This window comes from Poecile atricapillus, unplaced genomic scaffold, assembly GCF_030490865.1.
Source record: "Poecile atricapillus isolate bPoeAtr1 unplaced genomic scaffold, bPoeAtr1.hap1 scaffold_225, whole genome shotgun sequence".
NCBI lineage: Eukaryota > Metazoa > Chordata > Aves > Passeriformes > Paridae > Poecile > Poecile atricapillus.
Genome location: NW_026709038.1, coordinates 34,252 through 58,857, shown reverse-complemented (window position 1 = coordinate 58,857; position 24,606 = coordinate 34,252). Strand labels below are relative to the sequence as shown.

The following is a 24,606-nucleotide window of genomic DNA, read 5'->3' as shown; positions in this document are numbered from 1 at the left end:
CATAGAACAAGAGACGTCATCGCGTTTAGCCCCGCCCACTAATTACCATATCACGCACGTGGCCACGCCCCCCCCCCCCCCCCCCCCGTTTTGACCACGCCCCCCAGCGCCGCCGTCTTTGCGTCACTTCCGGGGCGGCCCCGCGGCGCGCGCGCAAAGATGGCGACGCCCTATGTGACGGACGAGACCGGTGAGCGCGGGGGGGCCCCGCGGCCTTGGGGGGGCTCCGGGACCCCCCCGGGACCCCCCCCCGAGACCCCCGGGATCCCCCCCTGACCCGCGCGGGGGTCCCGGGCTCGGGGAGGGCCCAAGGGGGGGAGTGAGGGGGGGGCGGGACCCCCGTGAGGGGCTCGGGGGGGGGCGGGGTTTGTGAGGGGAGGGGGGGAGGGGGATTTGGGGGGGGGTCCTGGAGGTCCCCGTGAGGGGTTTGGGGGTCTCTGAGGGGGGATTTGGGGACCCCAGGGGGGGTCTCGGGGTCAGGAAGGGTCTGAGGGGGGTTTGGGGGGGGAGGGACCCCCGTGAGGGGCTCGGGGGGGTTCCAATGATTTTGGGGAGGGGTCCTGGAGCTCCCCGTGAAGATTTTGGGTTCCTCGTGAGGGTTTTGAGGTCCCCGTGAGGGGTTTGGGGTCCCCGTGAGGGGTTTGGGGGTCCCTGAGGGGGGATTTGGGGACCCCTGGGGGGGTCTCGGGGTCGGGAAGGGTCTGAGCGGGGTCCGAGGATTTTGGGGAGGGGTCCTGGAGGTCCCCGTGAGGGGTTTGGGGTCCCCGTGAGGGGTTTGGGGGTCTCTGAGGGGGGGATTTGGGGACCCCCGGGGGGGTCTCGGGGTCGGGAAGGGTCTGAGGGGGTTTGAGGGGGGGGAGGGACCCCCGTGAGGGGCTCGGGGGGGGGCGGGGTTTGTGAGGGGAGGGGGGGAGGGGAGTTTGGGGGGGGGTCCTGGAGCTCCCCGTGAGGGGTTTGGGGGTCTCTGAGAGGGGATTTGGGGACCCCCGGGGGGGTCTCGGGGTCGGGAAGGGTCTGAGGGGGTTTGAGGGGGGGGCGGGACCCCCGTGAGGGGTCTCGGGGGGGGGCGGGGTTTTAAGGGGGGGTCCTGAAGCTCACCCTGAGGGGTTTGGGGGTCCCTGAGGGGGGATTTGGGGACCCCCGGGGGGGTCTCGGGGTCGGGAAGGGTCTGAGGGGGGTTTGGGGGGGTTCCAATGATTTTGGGGAGGGGTCCTGGAGGTTCTCGTGAGGGGTTTGGGGTCCCCGTGAAGATTTTGGGGTCCCCGTGAGGGGTTTGGGGGTCCCTGAGGGGGGATTTGGGGACCCCCGGGGGGGTCTCGGGGTCAGGAAGGGTCTGAGGGGAGCGGGACCCCCGTGAAGGGTGTGGGGGGGCGGGGTTTTGAGGGGGGGTCGTGGAGATTCTCATGAAGGTTTGGGGGTCCCCGTGAGGGTTTTGGGGTCCCTGAGGGGGGATTTGGGGACCCCCGGGGGGTTTCAGGGTCGGGAAGGGTCTGAGGGGGGTTTGGGGGGGTTCCAGTGATTTTGGGGAGGGGTCCTGGAGGTTCTCGTGAGGGGTTTGGGGTCCCCGTGAGGGTTTTGGGGTCCCTGAGGGGGATTTGGGGACCCCCGGGGAGGTTTCGGGGTCGGGAAGGGTCTGAGGGGGGTTTGGGGGGGTTCCAGTGATTTTGGGGAGGGGTCCTGGAGGTTCTCGTGAAGGTTTTGGGGTCTCCATGAGGGTTTTGGGGTCCCTGGAGGGGATTTGGGGACCCCCGGGGGGGTTTTGGGGTCGGGAAGGGTCTGAGGGGGGTTTGGGGTCCCCATGGTGTCCCCATGGTGTCCCCCCAGTGTCAGGGGGTGTCCCCAGGGTGTCCCCGTGGTGTCCCCAGGGTGTCCCCAGGGTATCCCCCAGTGTCAGGGGGTGTCCCCAGGGTGTCCCCATGGTGTCCTCATGTCCCCAGGGTGTCCCAGGTGTCCCCAAGGTGTCCATGGGTGGCTCTGGGGATGTCCCAATGGTGTCCCCATGGTGTCCCCGTGGTGTCCCAGGTGTCCCCATGGTATCCCCATGTCCCCATGGTGTCCCAGGGTGTCCCCATGGTGTCAGGGGGTGTCCCAGGTGTCCCCAGGGTGTCCCCATGTCCCTATGGTGTCCCCATGTCCCTGTGGTGTCCCTGTGGTGTCCCCATGTCCCCAGGGTGTCCCCGTGGTGTCCCCCCGGTGTCAGGGGGTGTCCCCAGGGTGTCCCCATGTCCCCATGGTGTCCCCATAGTGTCCCCGTGGTGTCCCCATGGTGTCCCCAGGGTGTCCCCATGGTGTCCGCATGTCCCCATGGTGTCCCCATGGTGTTCCCCCGTGTCCCCATGTCCCCATGGTGTCCCCCCGGTGTCAGGGGGTGTCCCCAGGGTGTCCCCGTGTCCCCGTGGTGTCCCCATGGTGTCCCCATGGTGTCCCCAGGGTGTCCCCATGGTGTCCCCGTGTCCCCGTGGTGTCCCCATGGTGTCCCTGTGGTGTCCCCATGTCCCCAGGGTGTCCCCAGGGTGTCCCCCGGTGTCAGGGGGTGTCCCCAGGGTGTCCCCATGTCCCCGTGGTGTCCCCATGGTGTCCCCATGGTGTCCCCCCAGTGTCAGGGGGTGTCCCCAGGGTGTCCCCAGGGTGTCCTCATGTCCCCAGGGTGTCCCAGGTGTCCCCAAGGTGTCCATGGGTGGCTCTGGGGATGTCCCCAGGGTGTCCCCCGGTGTCAGGGGGTGTCCCCATGGTGTCCCCGTGGTGTCAGGGGGTGTCCCCTTGGTGTCCCCCCATGTCCCCGTGGTGTCCCCATGGTGTCCCCATGGTGTCAGGGGGTGTCCCAATGGTGTCCCCATGGTGTCCCCATGTCCCCGTGGTGTCCCCATGGTGTCCCAGGTGTTCCCAGGGTGTCCCCGTGGTGTCCCCGTGGTGTCCCCATGGTATCCCCATGTCCCCATGGTATCCCCATGGTGTCAGGGGGTGTCCCCATGGTGTCCCCCCGTGTCCCCCCAGGCAGGTACATCCCGTCCACGCAGCGTCCTGACGGGACCTGGCGGAAGCAGCGCCGTGTCAAGGAGGGCTACGTGCCCCAGGAGGAGGTGCCCGTGTGAGTGGGGGGCTCTGGGGGGTCCCTGGGGCCTGGGGAGGGGTCGGGTCCCACCCAGGGCTGTCCCTGGCTCCTCCCTGGGTCCCCCAGACCCTCCCAGAGGCCTCCTGTCCCTTCCAGGACCTTCCAGGACCTGCTCCAGACCCCTCCTGTCCTTTCCAGGACCTGCTCCAGACTCCTGTCCCCTCCAGGACCTCCCCAAACCCCTCCAGGGCTTCTCCAAACCCCTCCTGTCCCCTTCTGTCCCTTCCAGGACCTTCCAGGACCTGCTCCAGACCCCTCCTGTCCCCTCCTGTCCCTTCCTGTCCCTTCCTGTCCCTTCCAGGACCTGCTGCAGACTCCTGTCCCCTCCAGGACTTCCCCAAACCCCTCCAGGGCTTCTCCAAACCCCTCCTGTCCCCTTCTGTCCCCTCCTGTCCCCTCCAAACCACTTCAGGACCTCCCCAAACCCCTCCAAACCCCTCCTATCCTTCCTGAGACCCCTCCAGGACCTCCCCAAACCCATCCAGGACCTCTCCAAACCCCTCCTGGCCATTTCTGTCCCCTCCTGTCCCCACTGAGACCCCTCCAGGACCTTTCCAGACTCCTCCAGGACCTCCCAAACCCCTCCAGGGCTTCTCCAAACCCCTCCAGGGCTTCTCCAAACCCCTCCTGTCCCGTCCTGTCCCCTCCTGTCCCCACTGAGACCCCTCCAGGACCTCCCCAGAGCCCTTCTGTCCCCTCCTGTCCCCACTGAGACCTCTCCAAACCCCTCCTGTCCCTTCCAGGACCTTCCCAAACCCCTCCAGGACCTCTCCAAACTCCTTCAGGACCTCCCAAAACCCCTCCTGTCCCCTCCAAACCCCTCCAGAACCCCCCCAAACCCCATTAACCCTTTATTTCCCACTCTCCAACCCCAGCTACGAGAACAAATACGTGAAATTCTTCCGGAGCAAACCCGAACTGCCCCCAGGCTTAAACCCAGAGCCCAACCCTTCCTCATCGGGCCGGCCCGAGGCCAGCGAGCCCTCGCCGGGGCTCTCCAAAACCTCCCCAGAGCCCTCCTGTCCCCTCCTGTCCCTTCCAGGACCTCATCAGACCTCTCCTGTCCCCTCCTGTCCCTTCCAGGACCTCATCAGAGCCCTCCTGTCCCCTCCTGTCCCCTCCTGTCCCTTCCAGGACCTCATCAGACCTCTCCTGTCCCCTCCTGTCCCTTCCAGGACCTCATCAGACCCCTCCTGTCCCCTCCTGTCCCCTCCTGTCCCTTCCAGGACCTCCCCAGAGCCCTCCTGTCCCCTCCTGTCCCCTCCTGTCCCTTCCAGGACCTCATCAGACCCCTCCTGTCCCCTCCTGTCCCCACTGAGACCCCTCCTGTCCCTTCCAGGACCTCATCAGACCCCTCCTGTCCCCTCCTGTCCCTTCCAGGACCTCATCAGACCCCTCCTGTCCCCTCCTGTCCCTTCCAGGACCACCCCAAACCCCTCCTGTCCCCTCCTGTCCCCTCCTGTCCCCACTGAGACCCCTCCAGGACCTTCCCAGACCCCTCCAGGACCTCCCCAGACCCCTCCTGTCCCCTCCTGTCCCCTCCAGGACTTCTCTAAACCCCTCCAGAACCTCTTAACTCATTTTTTTCTGCTCTCCAACCCCAGCTACGAGAACAAATACGTGAAATTCTTCCGGAGCAAACCCGAACTGCCCCCAGGCTTAAACCCAGAGCCCAACCCTTCCTCATCGGGCCGGCCCGAGGCCAGCGAGCCCTCGCCGGGGCTCTCCAAAACCTCCCCAGAGCCCTCCTGTCCCCTCCTGTCCCCTCCTGTCCCTTCCAGGACCTCATCAGACCCCTCCTGTCCCCTCCTGTCCCTTCCAGGACCTCATCAGACCCCTCCTGTCCCCTCCTGTCCCCTCCTGTCCCTTCCAGGACCTCATCAGACCCCTCCTGTCCCCTCCTGTCCCCTCCTGTCCCTTCCAGGACCTCATCAGACCCTTCCTGTCCCCTCCTGTCCCCTCCTGTCCCTTCCAGGACCTCATCAGACCCCTCCTGTCCCCTCCTGTCCCCTCCTGTCCCTTCCAGGACCTCCCCAGAGCCCTCCTGTCCCCTCCTGTCCCCTCCTGTCCCTTCCAGGACCTCATCAGACCCCTCCTGTCCCCACTGAGACCCCTCCTGTCCGCTCCTGTCCCCTCCAGGACCCCTCCAGGACCTCCCCAGACCCCTCCTGTCCCCTCCAGGACCTCCCCAAACCCCTCCTGTCCCCTTCTGTCCCCTCCTGTCCCTTCCAGGACCTCCCCAAACCCCTCCAGGACCTCCCCAGACCCCTCCTGTCCCCACTGAGACCTCTCCAGAACCTCCCCAAACACTCTTAACCCATTTTTTCTCCCATTTTTCCCTTCCTTAACCCCAGCTACGAGAACAAATACGTGAAATTCTTCCGGAGCAAACCCGAACTGCCCCCAGGCTTAAACCCAGAGCCCAACCCTTCCTCATCGGGCCGGCCCGAGGCCAGCGAGCCCTCGCCGGGGCTCTCCAAAACCTCCCCAGAGCCCTCCTGTCCCCTCCTGTCCCTTCCAGGACCTCCCCAGACCCCTCCAGGACCTCCCCAAACCCCTCCTGTCCATTTCTGTCCCCTCCTGTCCCCTCCAGGACCTCTCTAAACCTCTCCAGGACCTCTCTAAACCCCTTCAGGACCTCTCCAAACCCCTCCTGTCCCCTCCAAACCCCTCCAGAACCTCCCCAAACCCCATTAACCCTTTATTTCCCACTCTCTAACCCCAGCTACGAGAACAAATACGTGAAATTCTTCCGGAGCAAACCCGAACTGCCCCCAGGCTTAAACCCAGAGCCCAACCCTTCCTCATCGGGCCGGCCCGAGGCCAGCGAGCCTTCCCTGGGGCTCTCCAAAACCTCCCCAGAGCCCTCCTGTCCCCTCCTGTCCCTTCCAGGACCTCATCAGACCTCTCCTGTCCCCTCCTGTCCCTTCCAGGACCTCATCAGAGCCCTCCTGTCCCCTCCTGTCCCCTCCTGTCCCTTCCAGGACCTCCCCAGAGCCCTCCTGTCCCCTCCTGTCCCCTCCTGTCCCTTCCAGGACCTCATCAGACCCCTCCTGTCCCCTCCTGTCCCTTCCTGTCCCTTCCAGGACCTCATCAGACCCCTCCTGTCCCTTCCAGGACCTCCCCAAACCCCTCCTGTCCCCTCCTGTCCCCTCCTGTCCCTTCCTGTCCCTTCCAGGACCTCATCAGACCCCTCCTGTCCCCTCCTGTCCCCACTGAGACCCCTCCAGGACCTCCCCAGACTCCTCCTGTCCCCTCCTGTCCCCTCCTGTCCCTTCCAGGACCTCATCAGAGCCCTCCTGTCCCCTCCTGTCCCTTCCAGGACCTCATCAGACCCCTCCTGTCCCCTCCTGTCCCCTCCTGTCCCTTCCAGGACCTCCCCAGACCCTTCCTGTCCCCTCCTGTCCCTTCCAGGACCTCATCAGACCCCTCCTGTCCCCTCCTGTCCCCTCCTGTCCCTTCCAGGACCTCATCAGACCCCTCCTGTCCCCTCCTGTCCCTTCCAGGACCTCATCAGACCCCTCCTGTCCCCTCCTGTCCCTTCCAGGACCTCATCAGAGCCCTCCTGTCCCCTCCTGTCCCTTCCAGGACCTCATCAGACCCCTCCTGTCCCCTCCTGTCCCTTCCAGGACCTCATCAGACCCCTCCTGTCCCCTCCTGTCCCCTCCTGTCCCTTCCAGGACCTCATCAGACCCCTCCTGTCCCCTCCTGTCCCCTCCTGTCCCTTCCAGGACCTCCCCAGAGCCCTCCTGTCCCCTCCTGTCCCCTCCTGTCCCTTCCAGGACCTCATCAGACCCCTCCTGTCCCCTCCTGTCCCTTCCAGGACCTCATCAGACCCCTCCTGTCCCCTCCTGTCCCCACTGAGACCCCTCCAGGACCTCCCCAAACCCCTCCAGGGCTTCTCCAAACCCCTCCTGTCCCCTCCTGTCCCCTCCTGTCCCCACTGAGACCCCTCCAGGACCTTCCCAGACCCCTCCAGGACCTCCCCAGACTTCTCCTGTCCCCTCCTGTCCCCACTGAGACCTCTCCAAACCTGTCCTGTCCCTTCCAGGACCTTCCCAAACCCCTCCAGGACCTCTCCAAACTCCTTCAGGACCTCCCCAAACTCCTCCTGTCCCCTCCTGTCCCCTCCAAACCCCTCCAGAACCTCCCCAAACCCCTCCAGAACCCCCCCAAACCCCATTAACCCTTTATTTCCCACTCTCCAACCCCAGCTACGAGAACAAATACGTGAAATTCTTCCGGAGCAAACCCGAACTGCCCCCAGGCTTAAACCCAGAGCCCAACCCTTCCTCATCGGGCTCATCGGGCCGGCCCGAGGCCAGCGAGCCCTCGCCGGGGCTCTCCAAAACCTCCCCAGAGCCCTCCTGTCCCTCCTGTCCCTTCCAGGACCTCATCAGACCCCTCCTGTCCCCTCCTGTCCCCTCCTGTCCCTTCCAGGACCTCATCAGACCCCTCCTGTCCCCTCCTGTCCCCTCCTGTCCCTTCCAGGACCTCATCAGACCCCTCCTGTCCCCTCCTGTCCCTTCCAGGACCTCATCAGACCCTCCTGTCCCCTCCTGTCCCTTCCAGGACCTCATCAGACCCCTCCTGTCCCCTCCTGTCCCTTCCAGGACCTCATCAGACCCCTCCTGTCCCCTCCTGTCCCCTCCTGTCCCTTCCAGGACCTCATCAGACCCCTCCTGTCCCCTCCTGTCCCTTCCAGGACCTCATCAGACCCCTCCTGTCCCCTCCTGTCCCCTCCTGTCCCTTCCAGGACCTCATCAGACCCCTCCTGTCCCCTCCTGTCCCTTCCAGGACCTCATCAGATCCCTCCTGTCCCCTCCAGGACCTCCCCAAACCCCTCCTGTCCCCTCCTGGCCCTTCCTATCCCCACTGAGACCCTCTCCTGTCCCCTCCAAACCCCTCCAGGACCTCCCCAAACCATCTTAACCCATTTTTTTTCCCATTTTTTCCTTCCTTAACCCCAGCTACGAGAACAAATACGTGAAATTCTTCCGGAGCAAACCCGAACTGCCCCCAGGCTTAAACCCAGAGCCCAACCCTTCCTCATCGGCCGGCCGAGGCCAGCGAGCCTTCCCTGGGGCTCTCCAAAACCTCCCCAGAGCCCTCCTGTCCCCTCCTGTCCCTTCCAGGACCTCATCAGACCCCTCCTGTCTCCTCCTGTCCCTCCTGTCCCCACTGAGACCCCTCCAGGACCTCATCAGACCCCTCCTGTCCCCTCCTGTCCCCTCCAGGACCTCCCCAAACCCCTCCAGGACCTCCCCAAACCCCTCCTGTCCCTTCCTATCCCCACTGAGACCTCTCCTGTCCCCTCCAAACCCCTCCAGGACCTCCCCAAACACTCTTAACCCATTTTTTCTCCCATTTTTCCCTTCCTTAACCCCAGCTACGAGAACAAATACGTGAAATTCTTCCGGAGCAAACCCGAACTGCCCCAGGCTTAAACCCAGAGCCCAACCCTTCCTCATCGGGCCGGCCCGAGGCCAGCGAGCCTTCCCTGGGGCTCTCCAAAACCTCCCCAGAGCCCTCCTGTCCCCTCCTGTCCCCTCCTGTCCCTTCCAGGACCTCATCAGACCCCTCCTGTCCCCTCCTGTCCCTTCCAGGACCTCATCAGACCCCTCCTGTCCCCTCCTGTCCTCACTGAGACCCCTCCAGGACCTCCCCAAACCCCTCCAGGGCTTCTCCAAACCCCTCCTGTCCCCTCCTGTCCCTCCTGTCCCCTCCTGTCCCCACTGAGACCCCTCCAGGACCTTCCCAGACCCCTCCAGGACCTCCCCAGACTTCTCCTGTCCCCTCCTGTCCCCACTGAGACCTCTCCAAACCCGTCCTGTCCCTTCCAGGACCTTCCCAAACCCCTCCAGGACCTCTCAAACTCCTTCAGGACCTCCCCAAACTCCTCCTGTCCCCTCCTGTCCCCTCCAAACCCCTCCAGAACCTCCCCAAACCCCTCCAGAACCCCCCAAACTCCATTAACCCTTTCTTTCCCACTCTCTGACCCCAGCTACGAGAACAAATACGTGAAATTCTTCCGGAGCAAACCCGAACTGCCCCCAGGCTTAAACCCAGAGCCCAACCCTTCCTCATCGGGCCGGCCCGAGGCCAGCGAGCCTTCCCTGGGGCTCTCCAAAACCTCCCCAGAGCCCTCCTGTCCCCTCCTGTCCCTTCCAGGACCTCATCAGACCCCTCCTGTCTCCTCCTGTCCCTTCCGGGACCTCATCAGACCCCTCCTGTCCCCTCCTGTCCCTTCCAGGACCTCATCAGACCCCTCCTGTCCCCTCCTGTCCCCTCCAGGACCCCTCCAGGACCTCCCCAGAGCCCTCCTGTCCCCTCCTGTCCCCTCCTGTCCCTTCCAGGACCTCATCAGACCCCTCCTGTCCCCTCCTGTCCCTTCCGGGACCTCATCAGACCCCTCCTGTCCCCTCCTGTCCCTTCCAGGACCTCATCAGACCCCTCCTGTCCCTTCCAGGACCTCATCAGACCCCTCCTGTCCCTTCCTGTCCCTTCCAGGACCTCATCAGACCCCTCCTGTCCCCTCCTGTCCCCACTGAGACCCCTCCAGGACCTTCCCAGACCCCTCCAGGACCTCCCCAGACTTCTCCTGTCCCCTCCTGTCCCCACTGAGACCTCTCCAAACCCGTCCTGTCCCTTCCAGGACCTTCCCAAACCCCTCCAGGACCTCTCCAAACTCCTTCAGGACCTCCCCAAACTCCTCCTGTCCCCTCCTGTCCCCTCCAAACCCCTCCAGAACCTCTTAACTCATTTTTTTCCACTCTCCAACCCCAGCTACGAGAACAAATACGTGAAATTCTTCCGGAGCAAACCCGAACTGCCCCCAGGCTTAAACCCAGAGCCCAACCCTTCCTCATCGGGCCGGCCCGAGGCCAGCGAGCCCTCGCCGGGGCTCTCCAAAACCGCCCGCAGGAACCTGAAACGCAAAGAGAAGAGGAAACAGCAGCAGGAGAAAGATCGGGAAAACGACGGCGGCGGCGGCGGAGACGGACTGAGCTCAGCCCTGGAAAAAATCACTTTGGGAGGAGGAGGAGGAGGAGGAGGAGGAGGAGGTGACAGAGGAGGAGGTGACAACACAGCAGGAGGTGGGACAGCAACAACAACAACAACAACCGGGGATAAAGGAGGTGAAAAAAGCTTGGAAAACGCCGGAGATAATCCCGGGAATAACGAGGAGAGGAATAACGAGAGGAACCGGAGGATCAAGAGCCTGAGGAAGAAGCTGAGGCAGGTGGAGGAGCTGAGGCAGAGGATGGAGGGAGGGGGGATCCCCCAGCCCACCAAGGAGCAGCTGGAAAAGTTGGGAAGGAGGAAAGCGCTGGAGGAGGAACTCAGGGGGTTGGAGCTGGACTCGTAATTTGGAGCAAAAGGGGGGGGGGGTGTTGGTTTTATTTTATTTTTGGGGGATTTTTTTGGGGAATTTTTGGGGATTTTTGGGAATTTTTTGGGGGATTTTTTGGGATTTTTTTGGGGATTTTTTTGGGATTTTTTGGGATTTTTTGGGGGATTTTTTTGGGATTTTTTGGGATTTTTTTGGGGATTTTTAAAGATTTTTTTTCAGTTTTAATGTTTGGTTTTGTTTCTTGATTTTTTTTTGTTTTATTTGATTTTATTGATTTTTGTTTTGGTTTATTTTGTTTGATTTTACCATTTTTTTTCATTTATTTGATTTTATTGATTTTTTTGTTTGTTTATTTTGTTTGATTTTATCAATTTCTTTGCTCTGTTTTATTTGGTTTTATTGATTTTTTTTTTTTGGGTTTTAATTTCATTTTATCAAATTTTTTTATCATTTTTTTGTTTATTTTCTTTGGTTTTATTGACTCTTTTTGGTTTATTTTCTTTGATTTTATCCATTTTTTCATTTATTTGATTTCATTGATTTTTTTTGGTTTATTTTCTTTGGTTTTATCCATTTTTTCATTTATTTGATTTCATTGATTTTTTTTTTTGGTTTATTTTGTTTGATTTTATCGATTTCTTTGCTTTATTTTATTTGGTTTTATCCATTTTTTCATTTATTTGATTTTATTGGTTTTTCATTTATTATTTCTCTTTTCTTTTCCAGTTCTTTTCTTTTAATTTCTTTTTTTTCTTTCTTTTGGGGGTTAATTTAATATTTTAATTTTAATTCTTCATTCCTTTCATTTCATTTCTTTTTATCCCTTTATTTTCCATTTTCCTCCCATTTTATTTCACTCGTTTCATTTCATTTCTAATTTCTTTCTTCTGATTTTTTTTTCCTTTCAAAATTAAATTTTTAATTTTTTTTTTTCCTTCTTTGATTTTCTTTTATTTTTATTTTTTTGATTCCGAGGTCGCTCCCGGTTTTTAATGGGATTTAAAAAAGGGGAGGGGGCTTAAAAAAATAAACAAAAAGGGGCCGTGCCCCCCCTCCCTCCCCCCCCTGTGTCCCCCTCCCCTCTTGCTGTTGAAGCCCCCCTACCCCAATTTTTCTCCATTTGTCTTTTTTTTTAATTGAAATTAAAATTAAAATTAAAATTTAAAATTGAAATTAAAATTAAAATTAAAATTGAAATTTAAAATTGAAATTAAAATTTAAAATTGAAATTAAAATTTAAAATTGAAATTAAAATTTAAAATTGAAATTGAAATTGAAATTTAAATTAAAATTAAAATTTAAAATTGAAATTAAAATTAAAACTAAAATTAAAATTAGAATTTAAAATTAAAATTAAAACTAAAATTAAAATTAAAATTAGAATTTAAAATTAAAATTAAAATTGAAATTAAAATCAAAACTAAAATTAAAATTAGAATTTAAAATTAAAATTAAAATTGAAATTAGAATTAAAATTTGAAGTTAAAATTGAAATTGAAATTAAAATTTAAAATTAAAACTGAAATTGAAATTAAAATTTCAATTTTAATTTAAATTTAAACTCTAATTTAAATTTAAATTTAATTTTTAATTTTAATTTTAATTCTAATTTAAATTTAAATTTAAATTTTAATTTTAATTTTAATAAAACCGGTGGAGGAATAAAAGAGCAGTGACCCAACAGGGGGGGTCGGGATTGTTGGGAGACCCCCCCAGGGGGGAATTGGGGGTCCTGGGGGGGTTTGGGGGGCTCGGGGACCCCAAACTGGGAGCACTGGGAGGGCGCTGGGAGCACTGGGAGGGCACTGGGAGCACTGGGAGCACTGGGGGTGGCACTGGGAGGGCACTGGGAGCACTGGGAGGGCACTGGGAGGGTACTGGGAACACTGGGAGTGTCACTGGGAGCACTGGGAGGGCACTGGGAGCACTGGGAGGGCACTGGGAGCACTGGGAGCAGCACTGGGAGCACTGTGAAGGCACTGGGAGCACTGGGGGTGGCACTGGGAGGGCACTGGGAGCACTGGGAGGGCACTGGGAGCGCTGGGAGGGGGAACTGGGAGCACTGGGAGGGCACTGGGAGCACTGGGAGGGACACTGGGGAGGGCACTGGGAGGGCACTGGAGGCACTGGGAGCACTGGGAGGGCACTGGGCTGGCACTGAGAGGACACTGGGAGCACTGGGAGGGGGAACTGGGAGCACTGGGAGGGCACTGGGAGCACTGGGAGCACTGGGGGGGCGCTGGGAGCACTGGGGGGGACACTGGGAGCACTGGGAGCAGCACTGGGAGAGGCACTGGGGGTGGCACTGGGAGCACTGGGAGGGGGAACTGGGAGCACTGGGAGGGCACTGGGAGCACTGGGAGCACTGGGCTGGCACTGAAGAATTGTGGGGGGGTCCAGTAGCACTGTTGCCCCTTTAAGAAGCGTTGCCCCTTTAAAAGGGGCGTGTCCATAGCTAAGCAGTGGGCGGGGCTATGCAGATTTAAAGCGTCTGTGACCATTTAAGGGGCGTGGCCATGCCCATATAAGGACAGATCTATGCCGATAAGGGGGCGTGGCCATGCCCATTTAAGGACAGGTCTATGCCGATAAGGGGGCGTGGTCATTGCCATATAAGGAATGTGCCGCGTGACGCTCGCGCGCGCTGCCCCACGCCGGAAGTGGGCGTGGCCAGCGCGGCGGCGGGCGGAAAGCGGAAGTGCGGCCGTGAGGGGACCCGGGGGGGGCGGCGGCGCCACCACCCCCCCCTCCCCCGCCGGTACCGGCTCGGTGAGTCCCGAACAGCCCCCGAACCCCCCCGGTACCGGCTCGGTGAGTCCCGAACATCCCCCGAACCCCCCCGGGTACCGGCTCGGTGAGTCCCGAACAGCCCCCGAACCCCGCCGGTACCGGCTCGGTGAGTCCCGAACACCCCCTGAACCCCCCCGGTACCGGCTCGGTGAGTCCCGAACACCCCCCGAACCCCCCCGGTACCGGCTCGGTGAGTCCCGAACACCCCCGGTACCGGGCTCCGAGTGTCCGGGGGGTCCCGGGGATCGTTCTGGGGGTCCCGGGGCCGGGTCGGGGGTTCCGGTTCCGTTTTTGGGGTTCCCGGGGTTGATCGGGGGCTCTCCCGGTCCCGGAGCCACTCGGGGGGTCCCGGGGCTCCGTTCTGGGGGTCCCGAGGTTCGGTTCGGGGCTCCCGTCTCCATTCAGGGCTCCCCGGGGCGGCTCCGGGGCTGTCCCGGTGCCGTTCCCCGGTGTCCCCGGTGTCCGGTGCCGTTCCCCCGTGTCCCGTGCCCGTTCCCCGGTGTCCCGTTCCCGGTGTCCCGTTCTCGGTGTCCCGGTGCCGTTCCCCGGTGTCCCCGGTGTCCCGTGTCCGTTCCCCGGTGTCCCCGTGCCGTTCCCCCGTGTCCCGTGCCCGTTCCCGGTGTCCCGTTCTCGGTGTCCCGGTGCCGTTCCCCGGTGTCCCGTGCCCATTCCCGGGGCTGTCTCGGGACTGTCCCCGGTGTCCCGTGCAGTTCCCCCGTGTCCCGTGCCCGTTCCCCGGTGTCCCCGGTGTCCCGTGCCGTTCCCGGGGCTGTCCCGTGCCCGTTCCCCGGTGTCCCGTTCCCGGTGTCCCGTGCCGTTCCCGGGGGTGTCCCCGGTGTCCCGGTGCCGTTCCCGGGGGTGTCCCCGGTGTCCCGGTGCCGTTTCCCGGTGTCCCGTGTCCGTTCCCCGGTGTCCCGGTCCCGTTCCCCGGTGTCCCGTGTCCGTTCCCCGGTGTCCCCGGTGTCCCGTTCCCGTTCCCCGGTGTCCCGTTCCCGTTCCCCGGTGTCCCGTTCCCCGGTGTCCCGGGGGTGTCCCCGGTGTCCCGTTCCCGTTCCCCGGTGTCCCGGTGCCGTTCCCCGGTATCCCCGGTATCCCCGGTGTCCCCGGTGTCCCCGGTATCCCCGGTGTCCCGGTGCCGTTCCCCGGTATCCCCGGTGTCCCGTTCCCGTTCCCCGGTGTCCCGGTGCCGTTCCCCGGTGTCCCGTTCCCATTCCCCGGTGTCCCGGTGCCGTTCCCCGGTGCTGACCGCGCTGTCCCCCCCCAGCCATGGCCGTGACCTAGTCCCGGTGCGATGGAGCAGCCCCGGTACCGGGACCCGGCCGGGAGCGGCCCCGGGGGAGGCTCCGGCACCGCCTGGAACGGGACCGGCGGCCACCCCCGGGCTGCCCCCGCCGGCACCGGCACCGGAACGGCGGGCGAGGAGGAGGAGGAGAGCGGCGAGCGGGAACCGAGCGTCACCGGCCCCGGGAGTGTCCCCAGAACCGGGAGTGTCCCCGGTCCCCGGAGTGTCCCCAGCACCGGGAGTGTCCCCGGTCCCCCGAGCGTCACCGGCCCCGGGAGTGTCCCCAGAACCGGGAGTGTCCCCAAGACCGGGAGTGTCCCCAGCCCCGGGAGTGTCCCCAGCCCCGGGAGTGTCCCCAACACCGGGAGTGTCCCCAGAACCGGGAGTGTCCCCAGCACCGGGAGTGTCCCCAGCACCGGGAGTGTCCCCAACACCGGGAGTGTCCCCGGAACCGGGAGTGTCCCCAGAACCGGGAGTGTCCCCAGAACCGGGAGTGTCCCCGGTCCCGGGAGTGTCCCCAACACCGGGAGTGTCCCCGGCCCCGGGAGTGTCCCCAATACCGGCAGTGTCCCCATCCCCGGCAGTGTCCCCAGCCCCCCGAGTGTCCCCAACCCCGGCAGTGTCCCCAACCCCGGCAGTGTCCCCAACACCGGGAGTGTCCCCGGTCCCGGCAGTGTCCCCATCCCCGGCAGTGTCCCCATCCCCGGGAGTGTCCCCATCTCCGGGACTGTCCCCATCCCCGGCAGTGTCCCCATCCCCGGCAGTGTCCCCAAGCCTCAGAGTGTCCCCACCCCCGGCAGTGTCCCCAGCCCCGGCAGTGTCCCCACCCCCGGGACTGTCCCCACCCCCGGTGGTCGCTGCGGCTGCCGGTGCCCCCCGGCCGCTCCCCCGAGCCCCTCCCGGGACATCCCGTGCGGCCTCGGCTGCCGCCACCGGGGACCCCCGGAGAACAACGGCGACCCCCGGAGATCGCGACGGCGACCGCGACAACGCCCGGAGGAGCACGACCGGGAACCGGGGGACAGCGGGAGGGGACACCGGGGGTCCCTCGGGGTGGCCCGGGCGGGGGTCGCGCTGTGCCTGCGGCTGCTCGGGGCTCTCCTGGCTCTGCTCCTCCTCTTCCTCCTCCTCCTCCTCGGGGGGCTCCGCTCTTTGCTCCGCGGGGGCTCCGCGGGGCTCCGCCGCTGCCGGGAGCTGTTGGGCGAGCGCTGGGGTCGCTCCGGTGTCACCGAGGGGGAGGTGACACGTTTGGTGGCCATGGCCGAGGTGACCGAGGAGGAGCTGGACCCGTTCCGGGTGCTCGGTGTGGAAAACACGGCCACCGACAGCGAACTGCGCCGGGCGTACCGGAGACTGGCCGTGCTGGTGGGTGACACCCCCGCGGGGCTTGGGGACACCCAGGGGACACCCAGGGGACACCCAGGGGACACCCAGGGGACACCCAGGGGACACCCAGGGTCGTGTCTGGCCAGGTGCACCCCGATAAGAGCCGAGACCCCCGAGCAGAGGCGGCGTTCAAGGTGCTGAGGGCGGGATGGGAGAGGGTGAGCAGCCCCGAGAGGCGCCGCGAGTATGAGACGTGAGTTTGGGGTGAATTCCCGGGATTTTTGGGGTGAATTCCCGGGATTTTGGGGTGAATTCCTGGGATTTTGGGGTAAATCCCGGTTTTTTTTGGGGTGGGAATCCCGGTTTTTGGGGGTGAATCCCGGGTTTTCGGGGCGGGATGGGAGAGGGTGAGCAGCCCCGAGAGGCGCCGCGAGTACGAGACGTGAGTTTGGGGTGAATTCCCGGGATTTTGGGGTGAATTCAGGGATTTTGGGGTGAATTCCCGGGATTTTGGGGTGAATTCCCAGGATTTTTGGGGCAGAATCCCGTGTTTTTGGGGTGGGATGGGAGAGGGTGAGCAGCCCCGAGAGGCGCCGCGAGTACGAGACGTGAGTTTGGGGTGAATTCCCGGGATTTTGGGGTGAATTCCCGGGATTTTGGGGTGAATTCCCGGGATTTTGGGGTAAATCCCGTTTTTTTGGGGGTGGGAATCCCGGTTTTGGGGCAGAATCCCGGTTTTTTTTGGGGTGGGAATCCCGGGTTTTTGGGGTGGGGTGGGAGAGGGTGAGCAGCCCCGAGAGGCGCCGCGAGTACGAGACGTGAGTTTGGGGAAATCCCGGGATTTTGGGGTGAATTCCCGGGATTTTGGGGTGAATTCAGGGATTTTGGGGTGAATTCCCGGGATTTTTGGGGCAGAATCCCGGGTTTTTGGGGTGGGGTGGGAGAGGGTGAGCAGCCCCGAGAGGCGCCGCGAGTACGAGACGTGAGTTTGGGGTGAATTCCCGGGATTTTGGGGTGAATTCCCGGGATTTTGGGGTGAATTCCTGGGATTTTGGGGTAAATCCCGTTTTTTTGGGGGTGGGAATCCCGGTTTTGGGGCAGAATCCCGGTTTTTTTGGGGTGGGAATCCCGGTTTTTGGGGGTGAATCCCGGGTTTTTGGGGTGGGATGGGAGAGGGTGAGCAGCCCCGAGAGGCGCCGCGAGTACGAGACGTGAGTTTGGGGTGAATTCCCGGGATTTTGGGGTGAATTCCCGGGATTTTGGGGTGAATTCCCGGGATTTTGGGGTGAATTCCCGGGATTTTGGGGTGGGATGGGAGAGGGTGAGCAGCCCCGAGAGGCGCCGCGAGTACGAGACGTGAGTTTGGGGAAATCCCGGGATTTTGGGGGGAAATCCGGGATTTTGGGGTGAATTCCCGGGATTTTGGGGTGAATCCAGGGATTTTGGGCTCAGAATCTCATTTTTGGGCTGTAATTCCCGTTTTTTGGGGTGCAGGAAGCAGCTGTCACGGGCGCTGGCAGCGTTTTTAGGGTGGTTTATCCCATTTTTTGGGGTCCCAATCCCATTTTTTGGGGTTCCAATCCCGTTTTTGGGGTTCCAATCCCGTTTTTGGAGTTCCAATCCCATTTTTAGGGTGGTTTATCCCATTTTTTGGGGTTCCAATCCCATTTTTTGGGGTTCCAATCCCGTTTTTGGGGTTCCAATCCCGTTTTTGGAGTTCCAATCCCATTTTTAGGGTGGTTTATCCCATTTTTTGGGGTTCCAATCCCATTTTTTGGGGTTCCAATCCCGTTTTTTGGGGTTCCAATCCCGTTTTTAGGGTGGTTTATCCCATTTTTTGAGGTTCCAATCCCATTTTCTGGGGTTCCAATCCCGTTTTTTGGGGTTCCAATCCCGTTTTTCGGGGTTCCAATCCCATTTTTTGGGGTTCCAATCCCATTTTTTGGGGTTCCAATCCCATTTTTGGGGTTCCAATCCCATTTTCTGGGGTTCCAATCCCGTTTTTTGGGGTTCCAATCCCGTTTTTTGAGGTTCCAATCCCGTTTTTTGGGGTGCAGGAAGCAGCTGGCGCAGGAGGAGCTGTCACGGGCACTGGGAGCGTTCCTGGGGTGGTTTATCCCATTTTTAGGGTGGTTTATCCCATTTTTTGAGGTTCCAATCCCGTTTTTTGGGGTTCCAATCCCATTTTTTGGGGTTCCAATCCCGTTTTTTGAGGTTCCAATCCCATTTTCTGGGGTTCCAATCCCATTTTTTGGGGTTCCAATCCCATTTTTTGAGGTTCCAATCCCATTTTCTGGGGTTCCAATCCCATTTTTTGGGGTTCCAATCCCGTTTTTCGGGTTCCAATCCCGTTTTTTGGGGTCCCAATCCCATTTTCTGGGGTTCCAATCCCATTTTCTGGGGTTCCAATCCCATTTTCTGGGGTTCCAATCCCATTTTTCGGGGTTCCAATCCCATTTTTTGGGGTTCCAATCCCGTTTTTTGGGGTTCCAATCCCGTTTTTTGGGGTTCCAATCCCATTTTTTGAGGTTCCAATCCCATTTTCTGGGGTTCCAATCCCATTTTTTGGGGTTCCAATCCCGTTTTTTGGGGTTCCAATCCCGTTTTTTGGGGTTCCAATCCCATTTTCTGGGGTTCCAATCCCATTTTTTGGGGTTCCAATCCCATTTTTTGAGGTTCCAATCCCATTTTTTGGGGTTCCAATCCCATTTTTTGGGGTTCCAATCCCGTTTTTTGGGGTTCCAATCCCGTTTTTTGGGGTGCAGGAAGCAGCTGGCGCAGGAGGAGCTGTCGCGGGCGCTGGGAGCGTTCCTGGGGTGGTTTATCCCATTTTTAGGGTGGTTTATCCCATTTTTTGGGGTTCCAATCCCATTTTTTGGGGTTCCAATCCCATTTTTGGGTTGTAATTCCCATTTTTTGGGGTGCAGGAAGCAGCTGGCGCAGGAGGAGCTGTCACGGGCGCTGGGAGCGTTTTTAGGGTGGTTTATCCCATTTTTAGGGTGGTTTATCCCGTTTTTTGGGGTTCCAATCCCATTTTTTGGGGTTCCAATCCCATTTTTTCTGGGGTTCCAATCCCATTTTTTGGGGTTCCAATCCCGTTTTTTGGGGTTCCAATCCCGTTTTTTGGGGTTCCAATCCCATTTTTAGGGTGGTTTATCCCATTTTTTGGGGTTCCAATCCCATTTTTTGGGGTTCCAATCCCGTTTTTTGGGGTTCCAATCCCGTTTTTAGGGTGGTTTATCCCATTTTTTGGGGTTCCAATCCCATTTTTTGAGGTTCCAATCCCATTTTTCGGGGTTCCAATCCCGTTTTTTGGGGTTCCAATCCCGTTTTTTGAGGTTCCAATCCCGTTTTTTGGGGTTCCAATCCCATTTTAGGGTGGTTTATCCCATTTTTTGGGGTTCCAATCCCGTTTTTTGAGGTTCCAATCCCATTTTTTGAGGTTCCAATCCCATTTTTTGAGGTTCCAATCCCGTTTTTTGGGGTTCCAATCCCATTTTAGGGTGGTTTATCCCATTTTTCGGGGTTCCAATCCCGTTTTTTGGGGTTCCAATCCCATTTTTTGGGGTTCCAATCCCGTTTTTTGGGGTGCAGGAAGCAGCTGGCGCAGGAGGAGCTGTCACGGGCGCTGGGAGCGTTCCTGGGGTGGTTTATCCCATTTTTAGGGTGGTTTATCCCATTTTTTGGGGTTCCAATCCCATTTTCTGGGGTTCCAATCCCGTTTTTTGGGGTTCCAATCCCGTTTTTTGGGGTTCCAATCCCATTTTCTGGGGTTCCAATCCCGTTTTTGGGGTTCCAATCCCATTTTTAGGGTGGTTTATCCCATTTTTAGGGTGGTTTATCCCATTTTTTGGGGTTCCAATCCCATTTTTTGGGGTTCCAATCCCATTTTTTGGTGTTCCAATCCCATTTTTTGAGGTTCCAATCCCGTTTTTTGAGGTTCCAATCCCGTTTTTTGGGGTTCCAATCCCATTTTAGGGTGGTTTATCCCATTTTTTGGGGTTCCAATCCCGTTTTTTGAGGTTCCAATCCCATTTTTTGAGGTTCCAATCCCGTTTTTTGGGGTTCCAATCCCATTTTAGGGTGGTTTATCCCATTTTTCGGGGTTCCAATCCCGTTTTTTGGGGTTCCAATCCCATTTTTGGGTTGTAATTCCCGTTTTTTGGGGTGCAGGAAGCAGCTGGCGCAGGAGGAGCTGTCGCGGGCGCTGGGAGCGTTCCTGGGGCGGCTGCAGGAGGAGCTCAGGGACGCCGTGGACAACATGGGCTGCACCCGCTGCGGGGGACGGCACCGGTGGGGACACGGGGACAGCGACAGGGGACAGGGACAGGGGACAGGGACAGGGACAGGGACAGGGGACAGGGACAGGGACAGGGGACAGGGACAAGGACAGGGGACAGGGACAGGGACAGGGGACAGGGACAGGGGACACGAGGGGGACACGGGGACAGCGACAGGGACAGGGGACAGGGACAGGGGACAGGGACAGGGACAGGGGACACGGAGGGGACAGGGGACAGGGGACAGGGGACAAGGACAGGGGACAGGGGACAGGGACAGGGGACAAGGACAGGGGACAGGGATGGGGACAGGGACAGGGAACAGGGACAGGGAACAGGGACAGGGACAGGGGACAGGGACAGGGACAGGGGACAGGGACAGGGGACAGGGACAGGGGACAGGGGGGACAGGGGACAGGGACAGGGGACACCAGGGGGACAGGGGGACACGGGGGGGACAGGGGACAGCACCAGTGGGGACACGGGGACAGGGACAGGGGACGGGAGGGGACAGGGGACACGGAGGGACACGGGGACAGGGGACAGGGGGTGACACGGGGGGACAGCACCAGTGGGGACATGGGGACAGGGACAGGGGACACGGGGGGACATGGGGGGGTCAGAGGACACGGGGACAGGGGGACAGGGGGACATAGGGACACAGGACAGGGAAACAGAGGGACAGGGGGGACAGGGGGACATGGGACAGGGATGGGGGTGGCACGGTGTCCCCAGTGTCCCTGGGGGTGTCCCCACATCTCCAGGAGTGTCCCCAGGGTGTGACAGTGTCCCTGGGGATGTCACAGTGTCCCCAGGGTGGGACAGTGTCCCCAGGGTGTCCCCAGGATGTCCCCATGGTGTGACAGTGTCCCCAGGGTGTCCCCAGGGTGTCCCCAGGATGTCCCCAGGCTGTGACAGTGTCCCCAGGGTGTCACAGTGTCCCCAGGATGTCCCCGGGGTATGACAGTGCCCCCAGGGTGTCCCCAAGATGTCCCCAGGGTGTCCCCAGGATGTCCCCAGGCTGTCACAGTGTCCCCAGGCTGTGTCAGTGTCCCCAGGCTGTCCCCAGGCCGTCACAGTGTCCCCAGGCTGTCCCCAGGATGTCCCCGTGTCCCCAGTGTGTCCCCTGGGTGTCCCCAGGCTGTCCCCATGGTGTCCCCAGGATGTCCCCGTGTCCCCAGGCTGTGTCAGTGTCCCCAGGCTGTCCCCATGGTGTCCCCAGGCTGTCCCCATGGTGTCCCCAGCATGTCCCCGTGTCCCCAGGATGTCCCCAGTGTGTCCCCAGGATGTCCCCAGTGTGTCCCCAGGATGTCCCCAGTGTGTCCCCAGGCTGTCCCCGTGTCCCCAGGCTGTGTCAGTGTCCCCAGGCTGTCCCCATGGTGTCCCCAGTGTGTCCCCAGGCTGTCCCCAGTGTGTCCCCAGGGTGTCCCCAGTGTGTCCCCAGGCTGTCCCCATGGTGTCCCCAGGATGTCCCCGTGTCCCCAGGCTGTCACAGTGTCCCCAGGCTGTCCCCAGGATGTCCCCGTGTCCCCAGGCTGTGTCAGTGTCCCCAGGCTGTCCCCATGGTGTCCCCAGTGTGTCCCCAGGCTGTCCCCAGTGTGTCCCCAGGGTGTCCCCAGTGTGTCCCCAGGCTGTCCCCAGTGTGTCCCCAGGCTGTCACAGTGTCCCCAGGCTGTGTCAGTGTCCCCAGTGTGTCCCCAGGCTGTGTCAGTGTCCCCAGGATGTCCCCATGGTGTCACAGTGTCCCCAGGATGTCCCCAGGCTGTGTCAGTGTCCCCAGGATGTCCCCAGTGTGTCCCCATGGTGTCACAGTGTCCCCAGGATGTCCCCATGGTGTCACAGTGTCCCCAGGATGTCCCCATGTCCCCCCCAGGCGGTTCCAGCTGTCGCGGGACCCTCGCTGTGGCCGGCGCTGCGCCGCGTGCGGGGGGTGGCACCGGGCCGAGGACGGGGACCTGTGGGCAGAGTCCAGCCTGCTCGGCCTCAAGGTCACCTACCTGGCCTGCATGGAGCGCCACGTCTACGATGTCACCGGTGAGGGACACCGGGACAGCATGGGGGACAGCCTGGGGGGGTGGGGACATTGGGGGGGACACTGGGGATGACATTGGGGACAGCACGGGGAGGGGGGACACCGGGGGGGACACGGGATGGACAGGGGGGACAGCACCGGGTGTGGGGACATCGGGGGGGACAGCACTGGGGGGGGACAGCACCGGGGGGACAAGGGGGACAGCACCGGGTGTGGGGACATTGGGGGGGACACTGGGGACGACATTGGGGACAGCACGGGGGGGGGGGACATCGGGGGGGGACAGCACCAGGGGGGACGGGGGGGACACCGGGGGGGACAGGGGGGACAGCACTGGGGGGGACACTGGGGACAACATTGGGGACAGCACGGGGGGGGGGACACCGGGGGGGACAGCACCGGGGGGGACAGCACTGGAGGGGACACTGGGGATGGACAGGGGGAACAGCACCGGGGGGGGGACACTGGGGGGGACAGCCTGGGGGGGACACTGGGGATGGACAGGGGGGACAGCACTGGGGGGGACATCGGGGGGCACAGCACCAGGGGGGACAGGGGGGGACACCGGGGAGGACAGCCTGGGGGTGTGGGGACATCAGGGGGACAGCACCGGGGGGACAGGGGGGGACAGCACCAGGGGGGGGACACCGGGGGGGACAGCACCAGGGGGGACAGGGGGGACAGCACCGGGTGTGGGGACATCGGGGGGGACACTGGGGATGACATTGGGGACAGCACAGGGGGGGGGGGGGGGACATCAGGGGGGACAGCACCTGAGGGGACAGGGGGGATAGCACTGGGGGGGGGGACACTGGGGGGACAGCACTGGGGGGGGACATCGGGGATGGACAAGGGGGTACACTGGGGGGGACACTGGGGATGGACGGGGGGGGACACTGGGGAGGGGACACCAGGGACAGCCCAGGGGGCTCTGGGGATGCCATGGCCACGGGGGTCACTCTGGGGTCACCATGACCAGGTCACCCTGGGTGTCACCATGTCCACCCCAGGTCACCCTGGGTGTCACCATGTCCACCCCAGGTCACTCTGGGTGTCACCATGTCCATCTCTGGGTCACTCTGGGTGTCACCATGTCCAGGTCACCCTGGGTGTCACCGTGTCCATCCCTGGCTCTCTGGGTGTCACCATGTCCACCCCAGGTCACTCTGGGTGTCACCATGTCCATCTCTGGGTCACTCTGGGGGTCACCGTGTCCACCCCAGGTCACCCTGGGTGTCACCGTGTCCCTCCCTGGCTCTCTGGGGTCACCATGCCCAGGTCACCCTGGGGTGCCTGTGACCGAGTGTCCCCATGACCGAGTGTCCCCGAGTGTCCCCGAGTGTCCCTGAGTGTCCCTGAGTGTCCCTGAGTGTCCCCGAGTGTCCCCGAGTGTCCTGGTGACCGAGTGTCCCCGCTGTGTCCCCGCCGTGTCCCCGCTGTGTCCCCAGAGTGGGCTGGCTGCCAGCGTGTCCCCATCTCCCCGGACAGTCACCGTGTCCCCTATCACCTGTCCTTCAGCACCAGGACAGCCCCGCCCGCCGGGCGCCACCGGTCAGTGCTGGGGGTCCTGGGGGTCCTGGGGGGGTTCTGGGGGTCTGGGGGGGTTCTGGGGGGTCCTGGGGGGGGCCTGGGGGGGTCCTGGGGGGGCCTGGGGGGTGCTGGAGGGGTTCTGGGGGGGCCTGGGGGGGTTCTGAGGGGCTCCTGGGGGTCCTGGGGGGTCCTGAGGGGTCCGGGGGGGTCCTGGGGGGTCCAAGAGTCAGTCCTGGAGGGGTCCCGGGGGTCCTGGAGGGTCCTGGGGGGTCCTGGGAGGTCCTGGGGGGGTCCTGGGGGGGTTCTGGGGGGGCCTGGGGGCATCCAGGGGTGTCCAGGGGTCAATCCTGGGGGTCCTGGGGAGGGTCCTGGGGGTCCTGGGATCAGTTCTGGGGGTCCTGGGGGGTCCTGGAGGGGTCCTGAGGGTCCTGGGGTGTTCTGGGGGGTCCTGGAGGGGTTCTGGGGGATCCTGGGGGTCCAGGGGGTGTCCAGGGGGTGCCCAGGTACCCCCAGGTTTATCCCAACCCCCCCTTCCCCCCCTTCCCCTCCCCCCAGGGCCCCCCCTAAGGGCAGCCCCCCCTCCCCCAGCGACCCCCAGCATTTCCTGGCTCGCCTTTTCCAAGGAAACCCGGCCTGGGGGGAACCCGGGGGGGCTTTTCCCACCCCCCCCGACCCCGCGGGACCCCCCCAGCCCCAGGGGGGTCCCCCCAGGGGGGACACCAAGCACAAGAGGAGGAAGAAGGGGCGACGGCCCCTGCCTCGCTGAGGAGACCCCCACCCCAAAAAAAAAAAAAAAAAAGGGCTTGGAATAAAAAAAATCTATTTTTTTCTTTTTTTTTTTTAATTTTTTTTGGAGTTTTTTTAAAGAAATCGAGCGGTTTTTGTATTAAAAAATAAGGG

The 24,606-nt window shown here is 61.0% G+C and overlaps 2 protein-coding genes across 2 annotated transcripts; both read left to right on the top strand.

Annotated features, from left to right (window-relative positions):
• Positions 1-138: 138 nt before the first annotated feature.
• LOC131574307 (partner of Y14 and mago-like) lies at positions 139-10,533 on the top strand. The gene is made up of 4 exons (XM_058828745.1): positions 139-190; positions 2,995-3,088; positions 9,899-10,095; positions 10,210-10,533. The coding sequence occupies exons 1-4, from the start codon at positions 160-162 to the stop codon at positions 10,479-10,481; spliced, it is 594 nt and encodes a 197-aa protein (XP_058684728.1). The 5' UTR covers positions 139-159; the 3' UTR covers positions 10,482-10,533.
• Positions 10,534-12,935: 2,402 nt separating this feature from the next.
• On the top strand, positions 12,936-24,536 carry LOC131574306 (uncharacterized). The gene is made up of 7 exons (XM_058828744.1): positions 12,936-13,235; positions 14,521-15,903; positions 16,011-16,117; positions 20,038-20,157; positions 22,018-22,178; positions 23,625-23,727; positions 24,262-24,536. The coding sequence occupies exons 2-7, from the start codon at positions 14,548-14,550 to the stop codon at positions 24,470-24,472; spliced, it is 2,058 nt and encodes a 685-aa protein (XP_058684727.1). The 5' UTR covers positions 12,936-13,235; positions 14,521-14,547; the 3' UTR covers positions 24,473-24,536.
• Positions 24,537-24,606: the final 70 nt, after the last annotated feature.

Bases quoted from the DNA above. Each gene is read 5' to 3' on its own strand.
- LOC131574306 (XM_058828744.1), top strand. From the start codon at position 14,548: ATGGAGCAGCCCCGGTACCGGGACCCGGCCGGGAGCGGCCCCGGGGGA. The intron at 16,118-20,037 runs GTGAGTTTGGGG...TTTGGGGTGCAG, and splicing joins AGGCGCCGCGAGTATGAGAC to GAAGCAGCTGGCGCAGGAGG. The intron at 20,158-22,017 runs GTGGGGACACGG...TGTCCCCCCCAG, and splicing joins CGCTGCGGGGGACGGCACCG to GCGGTTCCAGCTGTCGCGGG.
- LOC131574307 (XM_058828745.1), top strand. From the start codon at position 160: ATGGCGACGCCCTATGTGACGGACGAGACCG. The intron at 191-2,994 runs GTGAGCGCGGGG...GTGTCCCCCCAG, and splicing joins CTATGTGACGGACGAGACCG to GCAGGTACATCCCGTCCACG. The intron at 10,096-10,209 runs GCGGCGGCGGCG...ACACAGCAGGAG, and splicing joins GAAAGATCGGGAAAACGACG to GTGGGACAGCAACAACAACA.